The 25,651-nt window shown below is 35.1% G+C and overlaps 2 protein-coding genes across 2 annotated transcripts in view; one reads left to right on the top strand and one right to left on the bottom strand.

Annotated features, from left to right (window-relative positions):
• Positions 1-1,204: 1,204 nt before the first annotated feature.
• On the bottom strand, positions 1,205-7,754 carry LOC110463399 (translocator protein-like). Its single transcript, XM_021517960.1, has 4 exons — positions 7,508-7,754; positions 5,850-5,951; positions 4,530-4,745; positions 1,205-3,427 (listed from the first exon to the last, which is right to left on the bottom strand). The coding sequence occupies exons 2-4, from the start codon at positions 5,949-5,951 to the stop codon at positions 3,257-3,259; spliced, it is 489 nt and encodes a 162-aa protein (XP_021373635.1). The 5' UTR covers positions 7,508-7,754; the 3' UTR covers positions 1,205-3,256.
• The window catches only part of LOC110463398 (beta-parvin-like), a 74,714-nt gene continuing 54,141 nt past the window's right edge, over positions 5,079-25,651 (top strand). Inside the window, exons 1-12 of the mRNA XM_021517959.1 lie at positions 5,079-5,503; positions 7,785-7,911; positions 11,780-11,869; positions 12,234-12,304; positions 16,014-16,116; positions 16,541-16,687; positions 17,298-17,413; positions 18,979-19,037; positions 20,100-20,119; positions 20,760-20,821; positions 21,255-21,323; positions 21,943-22,044. Coding sequence (XP_021373634.1) covers positions 7,806-7,911; positions 11,780-11,869; positions 12,234-12,304; positions 16,014-16,116; positions 16,541-16,687; positions 17,298-17,413; positions 18,979-19,037; positions 20,100-20,119; positions 20,760-20,821; positions 21,255-21,323; positions 21,943-22,044 — 945 coding nt within the window. The 5' untranslated portion in view covers positions 5,079-5,503; positions 7,785-7,805. The remainder of the gene's footprint in view (positions 5,504-7,784; positions 7,912-11,779; positions 11,870-12,233; positions 12,305-16,013; positions 16,117-16,540; positions 16,688-17,297; positions 17,414-18,978; positions 19,038-20,099; positions 20,120-20,759; positions 20,822-21,254; positions 21,324-21,942; positions 22,045-25,651) is intronic.

The raw sequence follows: 25,651 nt of genomic DNA on the forward strand, positions 1-25,651 counted from the left end.
TAATTAATGTTATAGTATCAAAGGGTTTTCAAACTTGTGATTGTTACTTATCATGTTTATCGAACTCCTGTTAAATGTTGTATTTCAATTTCAATTCAGTTCATTGGCAAATGCACATTGCATATATGTATGTAGAAGTTTTACATACTGCACAAGTAACTGTACAATGGCAGAGAAAGTTGTGAAATAATCAAATGGGGAAAATCATATTACATTCAAATTCAAAATTAACTTACCCAAGTAAGATAAACAGGATAAAAAGCCACCAATCACAGGAATCTCTGTGTCTGGTAAGAAGGGACTTATTCCAGATTTATAAGTACTGGGATCCCTTTTTTTATGCATGTGTATCCTTTGACGAGACTAATAGAATCTTATACCCCGTCTCACTCCCACGGGGGTGAATGATTATTTTTCTCTTACCCTATTTACCCTCTTATGTATTTTTTATAGACGTTACATCAATGCAAGACAATGTTGACGTGATGCGGCTGAATTGTCGACGTGACGTCATGGTATTGTTGCTGTGACGTCATACAATTGTTGAGAATGTGCAAAGAACATGTGTAGCTTGTCTCAACCCTAGGGTGAGATTAATAGAATCTTTCACCCCCTTGGGGGTGAGATAGGAGAATCTCAACCCGAGGGGGAGGATTCTTAAGTTGCCAAACACGAGGCTTTGCCGAGTGTTTGGCAACTAAAGAATCTTTCCCCGAGGGTTGAGATTCCACTATCTCACCCACAAGGGGGTGAATGATTCTTTTTCTCTTACCCTGTTCTTTCATTGTGTATCATATGCACAATGTAATGATAACGTTACATGCTAAATTAAGGGTTGATGTGACAAAATGGATTGTTGACGTGACGTCATTGTATTGTTAAAGTGACGTCATGCCATTGTTAGGAATAGGGGAATCCCCCCGTCTCAACCCTAGGGTGAGACAAGGAAATCTCACACCGGTAAAAATACGGATACACCTGTCCAGGGTAAGAGAAAAGAAAATCTCACATCGGTAAAATGGTGGATATCCCTGTCCATGGTAAGAGAAAGTTTAGTTACTCCAAGATAAAGTTTATATTAATGAGGTAAAAGTTTTGTGTGAATGTTCATTAATCTGTTCAACTTGTTTTTAATGTGACATATGTAATGAGAGCCATACATTAGGACTATATGCTACTGTTGAAATAAATATAAATGCCCTTATACTCCGTTATATTTTTATTGAAGTATATATCACAATAACATTGAATAAAGACCACCTGTATAATATGTAGATCTAGTACTGTAACATGTGGTAAATCAGATATAGACTAGGTAGAATGAAAACAGCTATGGGATCTCACAATAAAATACTACAGTAAATTTTGCACTTTGCACTTTCATTCTTCTCAAGCAAAAACTTAAATTCAAATTAATACGATGGTGTTACATATGTGAGGTAAAGAAAATGTCTAGAAAAAGACCAAAAAAATAATTTGATATAAAAATAAGCATCAAAACTAGATACAAATTTGCTAGCTTAATTCATTAATGCAAATTTCACAGGAAAACTAGCATAATGACTATAGCATCTTTATGATCTCTTAACATTTTGCCTTTGAAGTGAGGAGGGGCTGGCTCTGTAGGAGAAACCTACCATAGGGAAGTTTTCTATTATAAGGAAACCACTTGATGCAGTGTACTCCTTTATTTAATAGACACCAATTGTCACATGGTAACCCCTAACAACAAGAATAAAATTATAAAAGAAAGGAATCTCCTAAAAGGGATACCCATGGTTGAAAAAAAACAAGCTACAAGAGTATCTATCGCCTACAACAAGGAATCTCCTACAAAAGAGAAACCCCCTGCTGCAGAGAAACACCCAGCTACAAGAATGTTTCCTGAAATATGGAATTGCCTACAATATGAAAAGCACCTGTTGCAAGGAAACGCTCTCATATATTGTACAAGAATACCTCCTGAAACGAGTAATCTCCTACAACAGAGATACCCCTGTTATAAAGAAACACCCTACTACAAGAAGAACCCCTGAAACAAGGAATCTCCTACAAACCCCTAAAACAAGGAGTCTTGAACAATAGGGATACCCCCTAGTTATAAGGAAACATGTATATGTCCTTATGCTAGGGATGTCCCCAAATGTAAGGAAATGCAGAACACACTAAGGGACATCTGGTGCAAGGAACTTCATTATAGAGATACCTCCTAGTGTAATAGAAACCCCACCTATGTAAACACCCCCTGCTGTACGGAAACCCTTGCTATGTAAACACCCCCTGCTGTACGGAAACCCCTACTATGTAAACACCCCCTACTGTACGGAAACCCCTACTATGTAAACGCCCCCTGCTGTACGGAAACCCCTACTTTGTAAACACCCCCTGCTGTACAGAAACCCCTACTATGTAAACATGTCCTGCTGTACGGAAACCCCTCCAATGTTAACACCCCCTGCTGTACGGAAACCCCTTAGTGTATATCCTTACATAATGTGACAAGGTTGCACATAGGATAACACACTTGTCTTTCACCAAGACAGCCAGGGTTCAACTCCCTGAACTGACAAGAAAATGTATAGGTCACCTACCCGACTCCAGTGTCCTCCTACATTAAAAACCCCTGCACACTTCCAATCGGGCAAACAAGAAGAATTAATTAACGCTGAAAAAACTTGTTCCATAGTTGTTGTAAAATAAATGCATTATATATTAATATCATACAGAATGTCCCACTTTTATATAAATAGATGTAGGTTCTAAATGCATTAAACAAAAGACTAGACTAGCTATATGAAATATGGAGATTAAAAATTTACAAAAAAAGAAAACTGGTATAAATTATCAAGACAAATATGACAATCACTTGTACAGGAAATTAGATAGCAAGTAAAGATGAACATTATAACATATCAAGATGCATATGAACACATACATATATATCTATCGCACCACTGACTATATCATATTTTTCAAAAATTGTTCTCTTGTAGATGTGCATAAAATAACTTTAATATCTTTCCGGTTTTCCTATAAAATAGGTTAGGAACATGTTCCTCTCACATTGTTCGGTCAAAAAAGCAACATTCGAAATATTCTGCTGAACATCATGTACTATTTTTTCCACATTTTGGAAATATTTTTTGCTTTTGCACATCAAAGCCTTCTCACATCTAAGTATGAAGCTCTTCCAGTGTCCACAATGTATTCCTTTACAGTAAAATGTTGGTCTTCTTTTTTTGTTTTCCATACAATCTTAATCCTTTCTGTCTTTATTAAGCTTCCATAAACTGAAGTTCAAGGATGCAGCAAAGGTCACCCAGGCCAAATAAGGCAGCATTAAGTAGGAGGCGGTTCTATTGATGGGAAAGAAGGCGTAAGTGGTTGCGGCAATGCCACCCCACAGAAATCCCATCTCAACCAGTGCCTGTAATTAATACAACATATGTGATCATTGGAATACATTTACTATATCACATTCTCATTTAACACTTTATAATCAAAATAAAACTAGAACTGTAAGTCACAGGCTAACTGAAGCAAAAGTAGCAGTATACCATCAGAAAAGGGGCATCACTCTTAAGAAATATTGGAAATCAGAAATAAATCACAAGCATATCATTACACATGATATATACATGTGTACAAAATTTCAAAATTCAGTTGAGAATTCATTCCCATAATAATGTTGGGATCAAAACATTAATCGCAGGCGCACAACTTGAGAATATTGACTAAATCAGTCAAATTCCATGAAATTCAGCTGAAAACTGCAGTTGTACCGATAGGAACGTGTCTACAGACAGATGGACAGATGGAGGATATCATAATTCCAGAATACCCCACAAATAACTTTGTATAACAAGTGTCATAATGGCACTGAGAGATCAGATATGGCATTCACCAACACCACTCAAAGAGAAGCTATATGGATCAGTGGATGCCCTACAGAAGACCACCAGATTTGTTGAGGAGACTGGTATTCAAGTGTAACGGCGAACGATAAGAAGAAGACTTTGTATAACGTTAACTAAACTCTTCAATTTTCCTTTAACATATTTTCTAATATAGAAATGCTTCTGTTTAGAATTACATTCGGGGAAAGCATCAGAAAACATAATTAAAACCGTGTACATTTTTATACTGTAAATAAGCCTAACATAGTTGGGCCAATATATGTTAATTTAGAACTGTTATTGACTCATTTTAAAGTGGGAGGAAACTGGAGCATACTGAAAAACCTGTGTGATCAGACAGGGGAACTTGGGGTACTATCAATAAGCTTTGAACCAATAAAGTTAAAATTTTAGTTGAAAAACTTTTACCTAGTTTATTTTATTGGAGAATTTGTTAGTTCAATTGTTGGTTTACCTACATGAGTGTTCACTTCACATATTCATGCTCAGTTAATTCCAATCTTTTGAACTCATGCATGCGTAGAAATCACATAGTTCTGGTATGTACAGCGATATGGATTTAAACACTGTAAGTTGTACAACTGTCAATAAAGGGACAGAAGAAAAGCCTACCAAACCAAGCTTGTGGCATCCAAAGAAGAGAGGAGTCCAGGCCCAGTTGAGTGCAAGCTGTGTTCCATACAGTGCTAAAGGCATGGCTGCATCACCAGCAAAGCCTCCCCCGTCCCTCCACACCAGGTAAGATGCTGCTCCCATCCCTGTGTACAGTGTTGTCCACATTGGTCCAAACACCCAGTTTGGGGGGCGCCAAGTAGGGAACTTCAGATGCTTTTAAAACAAAGGAAGAATTCTTTACTACTTCAGTCATTTGTATTTGTTTAACATCTTACAAGAATACCGCGGGGCGGAACAATATACGCCCGTCGAATGCCATATAGTGTTATATACTTTCTTACATTGAAATAAGATCTCTCTGCATCATTCTAAGAGTGGTTAGCTGACATGCTATAAAAAAAGTAGGAGAAAATCTCCGGACAAAAAAACAAATACTGAAATGAACAAAGGGCAATAACTTTTGCAAAAATCGTCGAATCAAAATTCTTTTAAAGGAGACACAACTTCATATCATGATTATAATGTATACCAAATTTGACAGGCGTATAAAAACGGGGTACTTAAGTCTTTTTTTTATACTCATCAATACACTTGATTTTCCTTTCAGTACAAGGAGAACCTACATTTGAAATTTGGGAAACATCTTTGACGTGCTTCTTTAGAAATAGTGATAACCAACTTCACCGGTCAAAATTCAAGATGGCTGCCTGGTGGCCTTCTTGTTTTTCCAATCAGTTTCAAAATGTAACATGCACAACAAAGGACCGAGGGGAATCTATCAATAAAATTTGAGAGAGATACATCTTGTACTTGTTGAGAAATAGCGATAGGGAGAATTGTTCAGGCGGACAACAAACCATGGACAATATTGGTGATGGTAGGCAAAAAGGCAGGGAAAATGTTCCTAATGTTGGCCTCATGTTGAATGGTGGACCAGTCAGAATGAAGCAATCTTATTAACTGTGTACAGAGTAAGTTTAACTTTTAACTTAAGTTTATATCAGTCTTCCTTCAATGTTTTCTGAATAAGTAATATGAACATTTGATGATATTTTGGTAATTTATCGCACAGTAATGAAAGATCACACAAAATGCAGCAATTTTATTATATGAACTTTCATGTATCATTAGAATTAATTTAATGTCAATCTTAACTGGAGTCTTCCTGAAAGGATTCATGAAAATCAAATGAAATTTAGAGAAGTTATTACACACTTTTAATCTCAGCCTAATTACAAGCAATGGAAAATTAAATTGTTACAAATCTAAGAACAAAACAGCACCTGTTACTGTGATTCTCAAAAACACAAGTTATACCTCAAACCAAGTAGGGATATTGTTTTTGGTGACAAATCCTCCGAGGATTCCACCAACATGAGGCAGCAATACTGCTCCAGCTATACGAACGTAATCAGACATCTGAAATAACACAAAAATAGTCATCTATGAATTTTAATCCTGAAAATTATATACTACCATTTTTTTGGTGATAAAATAAGGTACATATATTTCAAGAGTAATCTTGGTTTCTCCAATTTCAAACTGTAGTCATATATTTGTTCATGCAGCATGCTAAATATTTTACATAAAATACCAACCATCACAACAGCTGTCAACCATCACAACAGCTCTCAACCATCACAACAGCTCTCAGCTCTCAACCATCACAACAGTTCTCAACCATCACAACAGCTGTCAATGTCAACCATCACAACAGCTGTGCATCTCTTTCAATAATTAGGATCTAATAAATATGATGTACATTTCCCTTTGAACTACCCCGGATCCACTTCGGACCAAAACCTACTTTTAAGAGCTGCTCATTAAATAATACCTGTCAACATCATGCAGGTTTTTCCTGGGTGGTACTTCATCAACCGGAATAAGTTACCAATGAACAAATCCAATGGTGTAGTCGGCCACTAATTCTTCATTCATTAAACCATTGTTAGAAAGCTCAAACTTCATATCCCTGTTGCTTCTGGAAACCAGGTTGCAATTTCAGGGGATTCTATTATGTACAATGGGTCAAGATTATCTTGAAATTGTTTGGTAGATTTGAGATGGGCTTTTCGTTTAGTGCAACCTATTTTCAATACTTGATCAAAGTTCAGACCTTACTGCGATCTTCCTCAAGACTGATGACTTTGGTCATCTTCAGCTGATATTGTAACTCGTTTGAGTGACAACTCGAGGGGGTGACAATTACATGGCCATAATAAACAGAGGAAGGTAATTCTTTAAGACCCATTGTGGGTTACAAAAGCTTGCTTGCAGGGTACACCAGTCCCAGATCACTCGCAGGCCTTCGAGGACCCTCCGTGGAGATTAAAGACCATCATGACTCTGAAATTCCTCTCACTGACAATCTTTGTAATGTAAACAGGTGATGTGGAAGAGATATGAATAAGATATCTGTAGTGCATGTTGTTCCTCCTTTTCATATCATCTCACCAAAGTTGAAGGTTGACCTCTTTACTATTGGGAGTGTCCTTCACCAGTATATCTTGTCATCAGAGAAGTTCCTTCAACTACTGAAAGACTTGAATAGTCTAGAGCTTGTCAGCAGGGAACAGGATTTGATGATAGAATTTCGCGTAGTGTTACTCATTTGGTAGAGCATCCGTCTAGAGTTTGGAGGGTCCTGGCTTCGAACCCCCGTCTGGCCGTGCATTACCCTGTTGCTTTTGGAAGTGGGAAATACTTACCCTATTGCTTTTGGAAGTGGGAAATGTGTCAGATGCAATTAAATTGTTTTAACCATCCTACGAGGTATCCCATTCTCCAAAAACATATACACCTCGTGTGTCGCCGAAGTAGGGAGTCGAGGGGGAGTGGCTGGGACGAAATGTCCTACGTTTTACTTGTTTAATAAACAACTACAGAGTGACAGCATCAAAGACACCATTAATAGTAATAAGCATATACTGAATAACTCAAGATGCGATTCATTGCAGGCTAAGAATTTCGTTTACCTTCTCCTTTCCTTGAATACTTGAGCTACAGTAGTGCACCCTGACCACTTCCTTGACGCTTGCGTAACTTTTTATCCTGATACTCTCGAAACTTTCGCGTTGTGGTAATTTCTTATATATATCGATGAAAATCAGATGAAAGTGATTATTACAAATAACAATTTTTATCGTGGTAAAACGTTGTCAGAGAATAGTTTATGTTGTGCACAAAATGTCATTACTTGCACTTTGTTTACTTCATTGTGATTTTATTACCTCTGACCTTTGACCTTCACAGCGGAAATGTGTAAAAGTCAAAATGGCCACACAACCAAGTTCCCCACCACCAGCAACACCTAGAAAGAAGGAAGACTCCTTTCTGGATAAAATTGGTACATTGGGAAGGAAAAAGAAGGCGAAAGAAGGTAATTTCTCAAATATGTGACGGCTTTAAATCGTCTCAAATGGTACATATTGCATGGATAAGGCCAATCTCCAGTCGAAATATTTCGGATGTTTTCCAAACTTTTCATCCTGTGCATTTTCCACAACATTACCATAAATGGATATACAATAAAAATACCAATACACTTCCCAAAAGTTTGCTGTAACGACTTAATCAACATTACGGTTATCATTACAATATAATTTATGCTGAAAACAATGCATCATGTGCTCGTTGTTATTGGTTGTATATATTTGTTATGTTATCTCCCCTTGTCCCATAGTATATATAGTCTAGTCATAAGTTTCCGCGCGTTATATATTTCCGCGCAGCCATTTTATCAAACTATATATCGTTACTTTGTGACCTGCTGGACACTACACAAGGATATTTTAGACGTTTGGCCAACGTCTGTAAACTGATGCAAAAAATACCGGAAATTCGTCCGGAAAGAATTACTGATTAAAAAACACGCATAAATATGCAGTTTTTCACTTTTTAGCTTGCTCCAAATGAACCAATACCTGGAAAAAAACCAGTGATACATTCCATTCATGAACCGGTCTTTTTTTTAGTCTGAAAATGGTATGTAAATGCTGTATGCAAATGAGGCCACATCTCCTCGCCAATTTTTTTCCACTTCTGAAGAGCGAAGGGGGCATTCTTATATCGATAAACACTGTTTGTAATGAAACATAAGCCTTGTAATGGAATGAACACCCAATTTTCACAAATTTTAAACAGAATAAAATGAGAAATAACTTAACCATCAACCAAAACCGATATAAGACTGCACAAAAAATAATAACAGATTATTATAACTAAATAAATTAAATTAAATTAATTTATAAAATTAAATTGATTTGTTCAAGTTGACTTATTGAGAAATCAATTTTTTTAAATCAATTAATTTGATGATCAAAGATAATTTTTGTCTCACTGCGACGGAGAAGCGAAAGCGTGACTAAGGTGTTGCTTTTCCGGCACTAACGGCGGCGATGACGGCATCAAACATTGCGTTTAGCTCAACGTTATGTTTTCATTACATGCTTCTTAATCAATTAATAATGGCATTATGCTGTTGAAATTTTGCATGAAGCTTCCTTTGGGGTCTACCTTTCATACTATGGAGTCAAAGTGGGGATTTTTTTCCATTTTTTGATTTCTTTTACATATTTTGAACCAAAAACATAGAATTTGGGGTGATTTTGAGAATTGGACATAACTTCTTTAACAATTGTTAGATTAACTTAAAATTGCATACACACCTTCAGTATCCACAGTACATCAATATATAATATGGGATTTTTGCTGAGATGATCACAACATTTTTTTGGGGGCAGAAAACTTAGAATTTTGGTTGATTTTTAGAATTGGACATAATTTACCGGTATACCACTTTATTTTTTTGAGAAAATGCTGTCTTACTCATTACATGGTTATAAAGATTCTCCTCTTTGACAGAATTTATTTGAAAATGCTATGAGCATAAACTGTGTGAAAACACAAAGCGGGTAATGGCGAGACATATAATTACGCGTAATTCTTGTTTTAACAAAGCTTTAGTTCGTGCGGGCCACTGTGTAGAATTTCTATCCAGTGTATTCGAGGTATCTTTCTTTGAACACTAAATCAAAATAGACCCACGAAAACATATGATGGCTACTTCCGACGGGAGAAATTTGTTATAAAAACGTTTGTTATGATTGTTTTTAAATACAGTTTTAGGGTGATAGTTTTTTGTTGTCCATTAGTGGATTGTGTACATATCTTTGACAGTCATTCGTAATTTCAACAGTTTTCTACCAACATGAGTACAAAATCACGACTGTTTCTAGTGCGCGGAAACCAATAACACGAGGATACATACGCTGAATGCGCTATGTAGTTGCTTTATTTTATTTTTCATAAATGTAATATTTTCGTTTTTTATGTCTTTCATGATCAAAATAACAATACAACCATCATTCAAACGGGACTTGTTTTTATTAGAAAGAAAAATAAATGAAAATAGCTCAAAAGACCTACATTATAATGTAAATTTAGATAAGTTGATAAAGTTCTTACAGGTCAGATAAAGTTCTTACAGGTCATTACAGCTATATAGACCAATCGGCAGAGTATACTGGACCTGAGAAAATTAAATGGCTTAAAGCAGTTTATCTACAATTCCCGATTGAAGACATCACCTTTAATAAGAATACTTCAGTGTTAAGTATTGAAAAGAAATAGCACTACTTGCCAGTGTTTTTTTCATTTCCCTGGGGAGATTATGCATGCTCAGAATTAAAAGCATAAATAAATTGTTTGTATGTACACCATAGGGAAAAAATAACACTTTTAAATGACATCTATTAAGCTGTTCTTTCAGATGAAATCATCAGATCTTAGAAAATAGGAATAGTGTAGCAAATTGACAGGTTGAAAATCGAGGTTAAACGCTAATTTATTCAACAACAATTTTTTTCATTGGTAAATGAAATTGTTTCTACAAAATAAATATTTGGATTTAGACACGAGTGTAGAATTGTAGTATGTACGTAACAGCCAAGGAAAAGAGGTTGAAATACATATATATACACGTACTGCCTAATGGCAAGCCGTTTTTTTCAGTGATGCAGTATATCTGGGGAAGCTCAGACTAACTCCGCAACATTGAGCATGGCTAATATTAATTGGCTATAGATTGGTGCCTCCCCACACATATCAGAAGCCAAATATTGGCTCCTGAAATCACAGTCATCATCAGGTTGTTGTGTCATTGGCAATTTAATGAAGGTGTAATTCATAAATATGGTTTTCAATAATGTGCTAAATCATGAAAATGCCATTTTAAATCATTTTAAGATAATAAAATCGTCCACAAAGTTAACCAGGTATGGTATTATTTCTAATAAATTCACGAGTTGTCCAAAACTGTATGTCAGATCTCATAAAATTCTATTGTGTTTTACCTCCCGTTGTATGATCAGTTCCTGTAACATTTTCTGACAGTTTAAAAAAAGCAATCCATTTAAAAACCAGCAGCTAAATAAATAGATATATAATATTATGATGTTTTGGATATATTTTTGTATTAATTTCTGTAATGGTTCTTCATAGTATTAACAATTGTATTGTCAATGTAGACACCCAATCAGTGCAATTTTACAGCTACTTATATATAAGCTGAGCCGAAGAAATTATATGTATTTTTTGGTGGTTTTGTTTGTTTATTTGCTTTTCTTCCATTTCTATTAAATTATCATTCTTTAAAAAAACCCAAAAAAAACCACCCGAAGTCATCAAAACTCTTCTCAAAACGGAAATCCTGTCTTTGTGGATTCATCATAGACATTGATTTGTGTGGTGAGATACATTTGTAGGTCTTCTTCATCAGAGACATTGATTTGTGTGGTGAGATACATTTGTAGGTCTTTTTCATCAGAGCCATTGATTTGTGCTTCTCATGTAAATTCGAAGTAAATACACAAGTAAATAAATTCATGTTCCCATTTATTTGAATTTACTGCATAAATAGTGTGACAAGGTGAAGTTTGATACATTTAGTTGTTATAGCTAGCTACTCTGTAGGCAATGTTTAAGAAAAAATGTTTTTAGTTTTACTCTTTGGTATATCTATTTAATTTTTATCACATGTGTTATTTAACAAACATTTCATAATTTTTATGACCCTGGATCAGTAACCATGGCACTTACCAATTTCCAATAGTAAAATATTTGCCAAATTTCGGCAGAAGCACATTTTTAGTACAGTCATATGGCAATATGTAGTAGCAATCTAGTGTTAATAATATAGGTAAAAATACTATCAGTTATTTTAAATATGTACTTTTTTTCGTTCATAGTAAGTGAACTCCAAGAGGAGGGTAAAAATGCCATTGAATCACCTACCAGTCCCACATTTGCTGATATTGGACCAGAAGGATATAGCATGGGTAAATTACAAACTTTAACTTCTTCATATGCTCTGAAAGAAAAATGCTAGATGGACAGTGTACAATTATCCTTGTAGCAACTTTATTTCTTTCATCTCATGAACATTTATCATCCACAAGTGATGTATCTACCATGTATATATACGTTTTCTCTTTTTAATTCTCCTTGTTTACAGTATGAAGTCTTTAATGTGAAAAGAGAGGAAATAATATTTAATGTGAAAAAAGAGGAAATAATATTTAATATTCGAAAGTACATTTAATTTGAATTAAAATTAGAAACTTGTACAGATTGTAGCACAATAGTCCTATTTATCTCATTACTTAGGCCTGTTAGCACCTTGAATTTATTGTTTTCATATAGATGACAATGAAGAAAGATCCATGATTGAGCCGCAGTCAAGAGAGGATTCAAAAGTTAAAGAATTAGTTAAGGTAAGATACAAGTACATACATGTGTACTGACCCAAGTTTCACAAAAGAATTTGCATAAGTTTTGTTTCATGGGAAAGCATATTGCTGATCAAGTTATGGAAAATTGTCTTAATTTCAGGTTTCTCTCTAGTTTAATTGAAGGTCCCAGTAGAAAAATAATTTATGTTGAAGAAGTTCCCAAGTTAAGGAACGTTTGATCCTAGGACCTGGTGACTTTGTATAATTTCTAAGTCAAGATGGCCGACCATGTTAGATTTGTAAGTCAAGGTGGCCGACCATGTTATTTTTGTAAGTCAAGAGGGCTGACCATGTTAGATTTATAAGTTAAGGTTGCTGACCATGTTAGTTTTGTAAGTCAAGGTGGCTGACCATGTTAGTTTTGTAAGTCAAGGTGGCTGACCAAGTTAGTTTTGTAAGTCAAGGTGGCTGACCATTTTAGATTTATAAGTCAAGGTGTCTGACCATGTTAGATTTGTAAGTCAAGGTGGCTGACCATGTTAGTTTTGAAAGCCAAGATGGCTGACCATGTTATTTTTGTAAGTCAAGATGGCTGACCATGTTAGATTTATAAGTTAAGGTTGCTGACCATGTTAGTTTTATAAGTCAAGATGGCTGACCATGTAAGATTTGTAAGTCAAGGTGCACGTGGCTGACCATGTTAGTTTTGTAAGTCAAGATGGCTGACCATGTTAGATTTATAAGTCAAGGTGGCTGACCATGTTAGATTTGTAAGTCAAGGTGGCCGACCATGTTAGATTTGTAAGTCAAGGTGGCTGACCATGTTAGTTTTGTAAGTCAAGGTGGCTGACCATGTTAGATTTATAAGTCAAGGTGGCTGACCATGTTAGTTTTGTAAGTCAAGGTGGCTGACCATGTTAGATTTATAAGTCAAGGTGGCTGACCATGTTAGTTTTGTAAGTCAAGGTGGCTGACCATGTTAGATTTATAAGTCAAGGTGGCTGACCATGTTAGTTTTGTAAGTCAAGGTGGCTGACCATGTTAGATTTATAAGTCAAGGTGGCTGACCATGTTAGTTTTGTAAGTCAAGGTGGCTGACCATGTTAGATTTATAAGTCAAGGTGGCTGACCATGTTAGTTTTGTAAGTCAAGGTGGCTGACCATGTTAGATTTATAAGTCAAGGTGGCTGACCATGTTAGATTTGTAAGTCAAGGTGGCCGACCATGTTATTTTTGTAAGTCAAGATGGCCGACCATGTTAGATTTGTAAGTCAAGGTGTCTGACCATGTTGGATTTATAAGTCAAGATGGCTGACCATGTTAGTTTTGTAAGTCAAGATGACCGACCATGTTAGATTTGTAAGTCAAGGGGTCTGACCATGTTAGATTTATAAGTCAAGATGGCTGACCATGTTAGTTTTGTAAGTCAAGATGGCCGACCATGTTAGATTTGTAAGTCAAGGTGTCTGACCATGTTGGATTTATAAGTCAAGATGGCTGACCATGTTAGTTTTGTAAGTCAAGATGGCTGACCATGTTAGATTTATAAGTCAAGGTGGCTGATCATGTTAGTTTTGTAAGTCAAGGTGGCTGACCATATTAGATTTATAAGTCAAGGTGGCCGACCATGTTAGTTTTGTAAGTCAAGGTGTCTGACCATGTTAGATTTATAAGTCGAGATGACCGACCATGTTAGATTTGTAAGTCAATGTGTCTGACCATGTTAGATTTATAAGTCAAGGTGGCCGACCATGTTAGTTTTATAAGTCAAGGTGGCTGACCATGTTAGATTTGTAAGTCAAGGTGGCTGACCATGTTAGATTCGTAAGTCAAGGTGGCTGACCATGTTAGTTTTGTAAGTCAAGATGGCTGACCATGTTAGTTTTGAAAGCCAAGATGGCTGACCATGTTATTTTTGTAAGACAAGATGGCCGACCATTTAAGATTTGTAAGTCAAGGTGGCCGACCATGTTAGTTTTGTAAGTCAAGGTGGCTGACCATGTTAGATTTATAAGTCAAGGTGGCTGATCATGTTAGTTTTGTAAGTCAAGGTGGCTGACCATAATAGTTTTTGTAAGTCAAGATGGCTGACCATGTTAGTTTTGTAAGTCAAGATGGCTGACCATGTTAGTTTTGTAAGTCAAGATGGCTGACCATATTAGTTTTGTAAGTCAAGGTGGCTGACCATGTTAGATTCGTAAGTCAAGCTTGTTGACCATGTTAGATTTGTAAATCAAGCTGGGTGTATGACCACATTAGATTTGTACCAGTCTAGGTGATTGACCATATAAGATGTGTAGGTCATACTGGTTTTACCTCGTAAGTTCTGTAAGTCCAGCTGGTTAGTTCCTTCTTTGAGAAGAGATGTATAGTTAAGTTTTCCTGTATGTCAGTATTATTAACTTATCCTATTATTTTGACAAAAGAAGTTCAAGGTATTGTTATTAATAATTGAATGATTTATTCAGATATCTTTTTAGAATTAACTTTAGATTAAAAATATTCATCCAGCTGCTTAAAAGTCCATGGTTATAGTACACTTTATTTGCTCAATATACACATAGTCTGTTGTCACGTTTCTGATTGAGTCATCAAAAGTCGATCATTTATGATGCTTTTCATGTGACAGACAATGCAATATAAGACCTTCATATCAAACTTTAGGGTACCTAATTATAAGAAATTAGTTTGTCCATTTATTTTTTGTTTCGCTGCCAAGAGGTGGAAGCGAGACTTAGTGTTGCTTTTCCGGCGACAGCGTCAACATTAAGTTTTTGAATTTAAGTTAGTTTCTCTGAAAGTATTAGTGCTAGACCAACCAAACTTGGACCATAGATGCAACTTAGGTAGTACTTCTTGACCCATGCATCAAATGCTGGATGCAGCCTTCCTTTCATGGTCCATTGACTTTGTCAGCATCTCCATCAACATTAAGTTTTTGAAGTTAGTTTCTTTGATATGTGCATTGATGGACAAAGCAGGGCTTAGGCAAGACATATCAATCCGAATGGCTTGTATAATATTATGATTCATTAGTGTAAATTATTCTGAAAAAGAAATATTTGTTAGAGTAATTAAAATAGCATGTACAAGTATCCTTGATATAAATCAAATATTTGTCACAGTTAGAACCTGTACACAAATATCCTTCAATTAAATATTTGTAACAGTGAGAACACACACACAAATATCCTTAAATTAAATATTTGTAACAGTTAGAACCTGTACTCAAATATCCTTAAAATTAAATATTTGTAACAGTGAGAACACACACACAAATATATTGAATCAAAAGTTTGTCACAGTGAGAACACACACACAAATATCCTTAAATCAAATGTTTGTCACAGTGAGAACACACACACAAATATCCTTAAATTAAATATTTGTAACAGTGAGAACACACACACAAATATCCTTAAATCAAAAGTTTGTAACAGTGAGAACACACACACAAATATCCTTAAATCAAATGTTTGTCACAGTGAATGCACACAGAAATATTCTTAAATCAAATGTTTGTCACAGTGAAAACACACAAACATATATCCTTAAATAACAAGTCTTTCACTGTAAGATAGCCAGCTGAACAAGTATCATTAATTAAAATTATCAATCTCATCCCATAGAATCCTTAGAATTTATCATAAAAGTGTCCTGAAATCAAATTATTGAACAGTACAATATCTAACAAGTACCGGAAATCAAATTATATATCGTTAAATGCCTTTCTGCTTACATATTTTTTCAGATGCTTTTGGAATGGATCAATGATGTGTTGGCAGATGACAGAATTATTGTCAAAGATATTGAGGAAGATCTCTTTGATGGACAGATTCTGCAAAAGTTAATTGGTTTGTAATCAGATATTGAAGCTACATAAATATTTTATCACACAATATGTGTATTTATTTAACGCTAAAGAACTTTCCATTTATTATCATATTACAAGTAGTTTATGTGTTTTTTTGGTTTTTGCTGAAGATCACATTCTGTATGAAACACTGTTTTTTCAAACTATTTTATGCAATGTGATTCAGATGATGTTACTTCGTTTTAGGTAATCTGCATTTTACATTACATATTTTGAATGTTGTAAAAAGATAATCAGCTGGAAATTTACCAGTATCAATATACCCAACTGAAAGTTCACACCTGTGTGTCACTCGTCACACCTGGACAGGCCATGTAACATTCTTCATAATCAACCATTACCAGTATGTACTTTCATAAATACAATTGAAAAGGGGAGATAAATCTGTTTTTTCCTGCTCACAGAGAAGCTAGCTGGGATCAGGGTAAAGGTGCCAGAGGTGACCCAGTCAGAGCAGGCCCAGAAACAGAAGCTCTGGATTGTACTGGATGTCATCAATGAGAAATTACAGCTGCCTCCTGCCTGGAGTCAATCCAAGTGGAGCATAGACAGTGAGTGAAACATGGACACTTAACACAGATACAAAAAACACTTAAAACATAGACTGTGAGTTAAATAATAATAGGACACTGTAGAGAAATTTGGTGTTCAGAGTCCCACACTGTCTCTACATTGAATTAGAGAACAACATTTAGCTCTCAAAACCAGTAAGAATGTGGAGGAAACTCTCTCACATTTGTTCTGTATGAAGTCAGGATGTAAAGAGACCATGCCAAGAAGTCAAAGCAATGTTATCATGTAGCTCAACGAGATCTCTTGCTGGTGCAGTCAACAGTCCAAGGGAGATAGCTCTCCCAAAATTCACCACAACACTTAACACAGATACAAAAACCATTTAAAACATAGACAGTAAGTTAAACATGGACATTTAGCTTCCATGTAATATTATTTTGTTATCGTCAAAGTTAGATATACTGTAAGGCTTGTGCATTGAAATTGTTGTCTGTGTACTTGTTAAACATGGTTCAATAAGAAAAGCAAAAGTCTGGTTTGTGAAAATGTATTTTCACACAATCTTATCTAATTTCTACACTCGTTGCGGTACATACTCCTTTTTGTTGTCCTATTGAAGAGAGTTATCAAAGTGATTTTATTTTCCAGGTATTCACTCGAAGAACTTAGTAGCTATTTTGCATCTGTTGGTGAGCCTAGCTCGTCACTTCAGGGCACCAATCCGACTACCTGAAAATGTCTGTATCACACTGATGGTTGTACAGGTGAGTAGCTCACAGGTTAAACATGCCAGTCCAGTCCTTTGTGTTTGGATGAAACATTTCAGTTATCTCGGATCATACTATAATGACTTGCTGAAGAATGCAAATGATTTTATTTTTTTATAATAAAGGTGTTCAAGGTGGCAGCCAATAAGACCGTTTGTTAAGGCAAGACGACCCCTGAACATTTTCTTGAATGGAATGGCAACAGTAATTGGGAAAATATAGGTGTACCTCTTTTTTCCAAGAAATTTGCTCACTACAGAGACTTGCTCCCCATACAAGTGTTTGTGTTTTCATGATAAATGATTTATGTTTGTTTGAGACGGTAAGATTAGAACATAACCCCTATTATAGGCTTAACTGTACACATTTCTCTATCTCATTAAAAGAATTAAGTCAATGCAGGTCTGATAATATATCTTATAAACAACAATTAATCTACTGCTGTATATTCAACCAACACTCCCAAGAAATGAGTATTTTGTAAAGATACATGTTCCAATCGATTTAAAATGAAAGAAATAGGAGTATAGGGATATAAAATTGTTACAACTAATGACCTTGACCAACTTTCAAAGTTAAAGAGGTGAAATGTATAGCTTCAAATAAGAACTTTTAATAAATCACAAACCATATGATAAAATGAATTTGATTTTTATGAAAATGAAGTGAAGCTAAATCTGTTTTCAAATAAAATTCTTTCAGAAACAAAGCTAAATTTTCAATGTTACTACATTTTTAAAAGAAATTGCTAATGAGCTATTTTCCATCAAATTCTAGGCAGTTTGTTTACATTCCAATTGCCAACATCATTCTGTAGTCAATGCACATGTATGCCACCATACAGCACGCACTGCCACCAAACAGCATGCACTGCCACCATACAGCACGCACTGCCACCATACAGCATGCACTGCCTTGTCAACAAACAAGAAAACAAGTGAACTTATGTTGTAATAAAAAGGAAAAGTAATGCTTTGTTGTTGGTTCTAATTTAAAATAAACAAAAATAGGTCAAGATAACATTTTAAACACAAAATTGCATGATGAGCTGGTTTTCATGCTTTTAGCTGTTGATTGGTCTCTCAGTTTAGGGAACGCTTTAATTGATGTGTTGTTCCCTTTCAAAAAATGTTCAAATGAGTTCATTTTAATGTACCCATTTTAAAGGTCACAAGCAAAAGCATGAAAACAAAAAAAAGAAGACACATGCTGATAAATCTAGTAATGTCAAGAATCATTCAAAGTTAGCCTGTCGCTTGCTTGGGGTAAATTGCTGTAACATTTTATGAAATGAACAACACTTACCTATTTACAGGAAATCAGGTCAAAAAATAGACATGTATTCACGGACAATAGAGAACACAGTACACTCTGCAAATATCTTCTTGTCTTTCTCATTCCTAAATTCTACTTCTCTATCGCTAGTCACACAGAACTCTTGGTGTTTTGGCCTTTGAACTAATTCTGGAAAGGTTTAGTGAGTTCGGTTTATATGGTTGTTCATAAGTGAATTTTTTGTTTCAGATATTTTTTAATGTAATGTACAATTTGTTTTATTGTAGAAACGAGATGGTAGACTGTTCCCCAGACAGGTGACAGAAGAAATAACAACTATTAATGAGTAAGCTTGATATTTAATCTGACAACTTGTACACCTATTTTATATTTTTATCAGACAACTTGTACGTGTATGTTATAATTTAATCAGACAACTTGTACATGTGTTTTATATTTTTATCAGACAACTTGTATGTGTACGTTATAATTTAATCAGACAACTTGTACATGTATGTTATAATTTAATCAGACAACTTGTATGTGTACATTATAATTTAATCAGACAACTTGTATGTGTATGTTATAATTTAATCAGACAACTTGTATGTGTATGTTATAATTTAATCAGACAACTTGTATGTGTATGTTATAATTTAATCAGACAACTTGTATGTGTATGTTATAATTTAATCAGACAACTTGTATGTGTATGTTATAATTTAATCAGACAACTTGTATGTGTATGTTATAATTTAATCAGACAACTTGTATGTGTATGTTATAATTTAATCAGACAACTTGTATGTGTATGTTATAATTTAATCAGACAACTTGTATGTGTATGTTATAATTTAATCAGACAACTTGTATGTGTATGTTATAATTTAATCAGACAACTTGTATGTGTATGTTATAATTTAATCAGACAACTTGTATGTGTATGTTATAATTTAATCAGACAACTTGTATGTGTATGTTATAATTTTATCAGACAACTTGTATGTGTATGTTATAATTTAATCAGACAACTTGTATGTGTATGTAATAATTTAATCAGACAACTTGTATGTGTATGTTATAATTTAATCAGACAACTTGTACGTGTATGTTATAATTTAATCAGACAACTTGTATGTGTACGTAATAATTTAATCAGACAACTTGTATGTGTATGTTATAATTTAATCAGACAACTTGTATGTGTACGTTGTAATTTAATCAGACAACTTGTACATGTGTTTTACAGCTGAGTTCTACAGAATGTTGTATGATATTCCATTTTCTGATATCATTTCGTAACATTTCACACTCTACTGTATAATTTAACAGAGTTGAATTGATAGTGTTTCCTTAGCAACAGTTTTCCAATTTACTGAACTTTTTGTTTTCTGGTTTAATTTTGCAGGGATATTGGGGCAAGGTTTGGTAAGTATAATATGTAAATACATATATATATCACACAAAAAATAAATACAGTTTGTTTCATACTGACAATCATCTCCAAATTCAAAACAAAATTACATTCTGGAAGTGTTGAAAAATAATAAAACTTGTTTTTTTTGAGATTCCACTGTGCAAGTATATAAATAAAATACATATGATTTACATGTATGTAAATTTATAGATAGGTTGCACAATTACAAAGCTAACCCTAATTAAGGCATTGTTGTTTCATATGTCTCCCTGATCTAGTACATGTAGTTGATGTTATATATAAACTAAAATACATATGAAATCTACTCGGGCACTTGCCTCTAGGCAGTACGAATACCTATATCATATTAAAAATACTTTTTCAATGTTAAACCTTAGTTAATTATGTATTAAAATATATTTCAGTCCTGCATTTTGGAAACTTATTTAGTAGGGACAATTTCCTATGAAAAACAAAATCTCTTTGTTTGCCATTTTGAGATTGTTATTAGGGTTCTTTTATTTTAATGGAGACCTTAGTTTGGTGTTATAGCAATCTCTTTGTTTGCCACTCTGAGATTGTTACTAGGATTATTTTATTTTAATGGAGACCTTAGTTTGTTGTTATTAAAGTCTCATGTTTACATTGTAGAGCGAGATGCCTTTGATACACTCTTTGACCATGCACCAGATAAGCTTAACTTAGTGAAAAAAGTAAGTATCAATCCGCTCTTGACGAGATCATAATGTTCATTTACCAAGAATGTTTACTAAAAATTCAGTATAAAAGTTGTTAGGTGAATTAACAAAGGTCATAAAATCATTGTATTAGAAAGATTTCTTTGTTAACATTTGTGAGGAGGAATTTATTTGAAATAATATATACAAGCTGTAAGTTTCAAATAACTTCCTGAAAACATCAAGGTAATCAAATCTGGTAATTGTGGTCTCATGTTCACGTTTGACACTTTATCAATTGTGAGATCTTGATGTTTCAGTTGTATTTGTGTCTTTATATACATCTTAATGAGTAACGGCCAGATGCATGCTTAACAGTAAATTGGTGATGCGTAGCATTTCAAAATATATACTTAAACAGTTCTGGTTGGGGAGAACACTGTATAATAATGGTTTCGTTTTGTTGTAGACTCTGGTGACCTTTGTCAATAAACAGATGCTGAAGATAAATCTTGAAGTAACCGACCTCGACCAGCAGGTACACTAATTGTTTGCTTGCCTAAACAAGGCCATGTGTCTGTATGTCTTTGTACAGTGTCCATCAATTTTGTTGTTCAAAATAGCTGAAGGGGTTAGAATTCATTTTGCCCTGAAGTTTCCTCGGGACAAAGTTTTTGTTCTTAAAAAATCTAAGTCACTGCTTCAGTTTCATTTTTTCTGTTGGATATTCATGAGACTTAATACAGGTGTTAGATCTGACAGTACCTTAAACAAGCTAATGTATCAGGGATGGGTATGCTAGAGGATAAGTATTCTCTAAAGTGTTTTGTTTTTGCAAGGTGATTTCTCTCATTTACAATTCCTATTTTTGCACCTCAGGAAAAAATAAAGCAAATGTCTTCAACAGAGATCCTTTTTAACCAAAAATGTCAATGTTGATTTTTTCATAATTTGTTAAGGATAGACCATTAAAACTTCAGGTCTAGAAAATCAGAAAAAAAAGATTGACGCACCACCAGGTCTGGCTCCATTTTTTATTTAAATGACTTGATGCAGACTTACTGAAAAGTTTATTTTGTTTGTCAAGTAGAAGTTTTACCTGCACTTTATACATTTTCACCTTTACTTTGTAATTATATTTACCTGTACTTTAACAGTTTCATGATGGCGTGTACCTGGTCCTCCTGATGGGGCTGCTGGAGGGATACTTTGTACCCCTGTACGACTTCCATCTCACCCCTACCAGCTTTGAAGAAAAGGTAAGCTGAATAAATATTTTGTAGAAATAACCTTTCATTGAAAAAAATGTATTCTGTCATTCCTGTGTGTATATGACAAAACTGTCTATGGTAAGAAAGGTGTGTGAGAAATCCCTATCTTGCACCCCATTTCACATGGGACAATGATGGCTTGACATTACTCGGTTGGGAACATTCCGATACCATGTAGCAAAGAAATTGTAACGCCTTTTTGTTTGTGGTTTTGAACTAGTTCTGGTGATTGGAATCAGGAAAAAGTAATCTGTCATACCCATGAGTGTAGGATAGAGAATATACACACAAAGGGGTTTCAAATTGAGACGGAAAAAAAATCAATACAGATGTGAGCCCTCCTGGAAGTTGTAATGAATTACTGAATATAGATGTGAGGCCTCCAGGAAGTTGTAGTGAATAACTGAATACAGATGTAAGGCCTCCTGGAAGTTGTAATGAATTACACAATACAGATGTGAGGCCTCCAGGAAGTTGTAATGAATTACTGAATACAGATGTGAGGCCTCCAGGAAACTGTAATGAATTACTGAATATAGATGTGAGGCCTCCTGGAAGTTGTAATGAATTACTGAATATAGATGTGGGGCCACCTGGAAGTTGTAATGAATTACTGAGTATAGTGTGAGGCCTCCTGGAAGTTGTAATGAATTACACAACACAGATGTGAGGCCTCCAGGAAGTTGTAATGAAGTACTGAATATAGATGTGAGGCCACCTGGAAGTTGTAATGAATTACTGAGTATAGTGTGAGGCCTCCTGGAAGTTGTAATGAATTACTGAATACAGATGTGAGGCCTCCAGGAAGTTGTAATGAATTACTGAATATAGATGTGAGGCCACCTGGAAGTTGTAATGAATTACTGAGTATAGTGTGAGGCCTCCTGGAAGTTGTAATGAATTACACAATACAAATGTGAGGCCTCCAGGAAGTTGAAATGAATTACTGACTATAGATGTGAGGCCTCCAGGAAGTTGAAATGAATTACTGACTATAGATGTGAGGCCTCCAGGAAGTTGAAATGAATTACTGACTATAGATGTGAGGCCTCCAGGAAGTTGTAATATATTACTGAATATAGATGTGTGGCCTCCTGGAAGTTGTAATGAATTACTAAATACAGATGTAAGGCCTCATGTAAGTTGTAATGAATTACTGAATATAGTGTAAGGCCTCCAGGAAATTGTAATGAATTACACAATACTGATGTGAGGCCTCCAGGAAGTTCTAATGAATTACTGAATATAGACGTGAGGCCACCTGGAAGTTGTAATCAATTACTGAATATAGATATGAGGCCTCCTTGAAGTTGTAATGAATTACTGATTACATATGTGAGGCCTCCTGGAGGTTGTAATGAAATACTGAATACAGATGTAAGACATCCTGGAAGTTGTAATGAATTACTAAATATAGATGTGAGGCCTCCAGGAAGTTCTAATGAATTACTGAATATAGACGTGAGGCCACCTGGAAGTTGTAATCAATTACTGAGTATAGTGTGAGGCCTCCCGGAAGTTGTAATGAATTACTGAGTATAGTGTGAGGCCTCCCGGAAGTTGTAATGAATTACTAAATATAGATGTGAGGCCTCCAGGAAGTTCTAATGAATTACTGAATATAGACGTGAGGCCACCTGGAAGTTGTAATGAATTACACAACACAGATGTGAGGCCTCCAGGAGACAGTAATGAATTACTGAATATAGATATGCGGCCTCCTGGAAGTTGTAATGAAATACTGAATACAGATGTAAGACATCCTGGAAGTTGTAATGAATTCCTGAATACAGATGTGAGGCCTCCTGGAAGTTGTAATGAAATACTGAATACAGATGTAAGACATCCTGGAAGTTGTAATGAATTACACAACACAGATGTGAGGCCTCCAGGAGACAGTAATGAATTACTGAATATAGACGTGAGGCCACCTGGAAGTTGTAATGAATTACTAAATACAGATGTAAGGCCTCATGTAAGTTGTAATGAATTACTGAATAGAGATCTGAGGCCTCCAGGAAGTTGTAGTGAATAACTGAATACAGATGTAAGGCCTCATGTAAGCTGTAATGAATTACTGAATACATATGTGAGGCCTCCTGGAAGTTGAAATGAATTACACAATACAGATGGGAGTGCTCCAGGAAGTTGTAATTAATTACTGAATATAGATATGAGGCCTCCAGGAAGTTGTAGTGAATAACTGAATACAGATGTAAGGCCTCATGTAAGCTGTAATGAATTACTGAATACATATGTGAGGCCTCCTGGAGGTTGTAATGAATTACTGAATATTGATGTCAGGCCTCCAGGAAGTTGTAATAAGTTACTGCATACAGATGTGAGGCCTCCAGGAGACAGTAATGAATTACTGAATATAGTGTGAGGCCCCCAGGAAGTTGTAATGAATTACACAACACAGATGTGAGGCCTCCAGGAAATTGTAATGAATTACACAATACAGATGGGAGTGCTCCAGGAAGTTGTAATTAATTACTGAATATAGATGTGAGCCCACCTGGAAGTTGTAATGAATTACTGATTACACATGTGAGGCCTCCAGGAAGTTCTAATGAATTACTGAATATAGACGTGAGGCCACCTGGAAGTTGTAATGAATTACTGAGTATAGTGTGAGGCCTCCTGGAAGTTGTAATGAAATACCGAATACAGATGTAAGACATCCTGGAAGTTGTAATGAATTCCTGAATACAGATGTGAGGCCTCCTGAAAGTTGTAATGAATTACTGATTACACATGTGAGGCCTCCAGGAAGTTGTAGTGAATAACTGAATACAGATGTAAGGCCTCATGTAAGCTGTAATGAATTACTGAATACAGCTGTGAGGCCTCCTGGAAGTTGCAATGAATTACTGAATAGAGATCTGAGGCCTCCAGGAAGTTGTAATGAATTATTGAATACAGATGTGAGGCCTCCTGGAAGATGTAATGAATTGCTGAATATAGATGTCAGGCCTACAGGAAGTTGTAATGAATTAAAAAATAAAGATGTGGGGCCTTTAGGAAGTTGTAATGAATTACTGATTACACATGTGAGGCCTCCAGGAAGTTCTAATGAATTACTGAATATAGATATGCGGCCTCCTGGAAGTTGTAATGAAATACCGAATACAGATGTAAGACATCCTGGAAGTTGTAATGAATTACTGAGTATAGTGTGAGGCCTCCTGGAAGTTGTAATAAATTACACAATACAGATGTGAGGCCTTCAGGAAGTTGTGAAGAATAACTGAATATAGATGTGAGGCCACCTGGAAGTTGTAATCAATTACTGAGTATAGTGTGAGGCCTCCTGGAAGTTGTAATGAATTACTAAATATAGATGTGAGGCCTCCAGGAAGTTGTAATGAATTACTGAATATAGATGTGAAGCCTTCTGGAAGTTGTAATGAATTACTGAATATAGATATGAGGCCTCCTGGAAGTTGTAATGAATTACTGAATATAGATGTCAGGCCTCCAGGAAGTTGTAATGAATTACACAATACAGATGTGAGGCCTCCAGGAAGTTGTAATAAGTTACTGAATATAGATGTGAGGCCTCCTGGAAGTTGTAATGAATTACTGAATATAG

This window comes from Mizuhopecten yessoensis, unplaced genomic scaffold (genome assembly GCF_002113885.1).
Source record: "Mizuhopecten yessoensis strain PY_sf001 unplaced genomic scaffold, ASM211388v2 scaffold10901, whole genome shotgun sequence".
NCBI classification, from domain to species: Eukaryota; Metazoa; Mollusca; class Bivalvia; order Pectinida; family Pectinidae; genus Mizuhopecten; species Mizuhopecten yessoensis.

Bases quoted from the DNA above. Each gene is read 5' to 3' on its own strand.
- LOC110463399 (XM_021517960.1), bottom strand. From the start codon at position 5,951: ATGTCTGATTACGTTCGTATAGCTGGAGCAGTATTGCTGCCTCATGTT. The intron at 4,746-5,849 runs GTATAACTTGTG...TTGTTTTAAAAG, and splicing joins ATATCCCTACTTGGTTTGAG to CATCTGAAGTTCCCTACTTG. The intron at 3,428-4,529 runs GTAGGCTTTTCT...TATTAATTACAG, and splicing joins GATGCCACAAGCTTGGTTTG to GCACTGGTTGAGATGGGATT.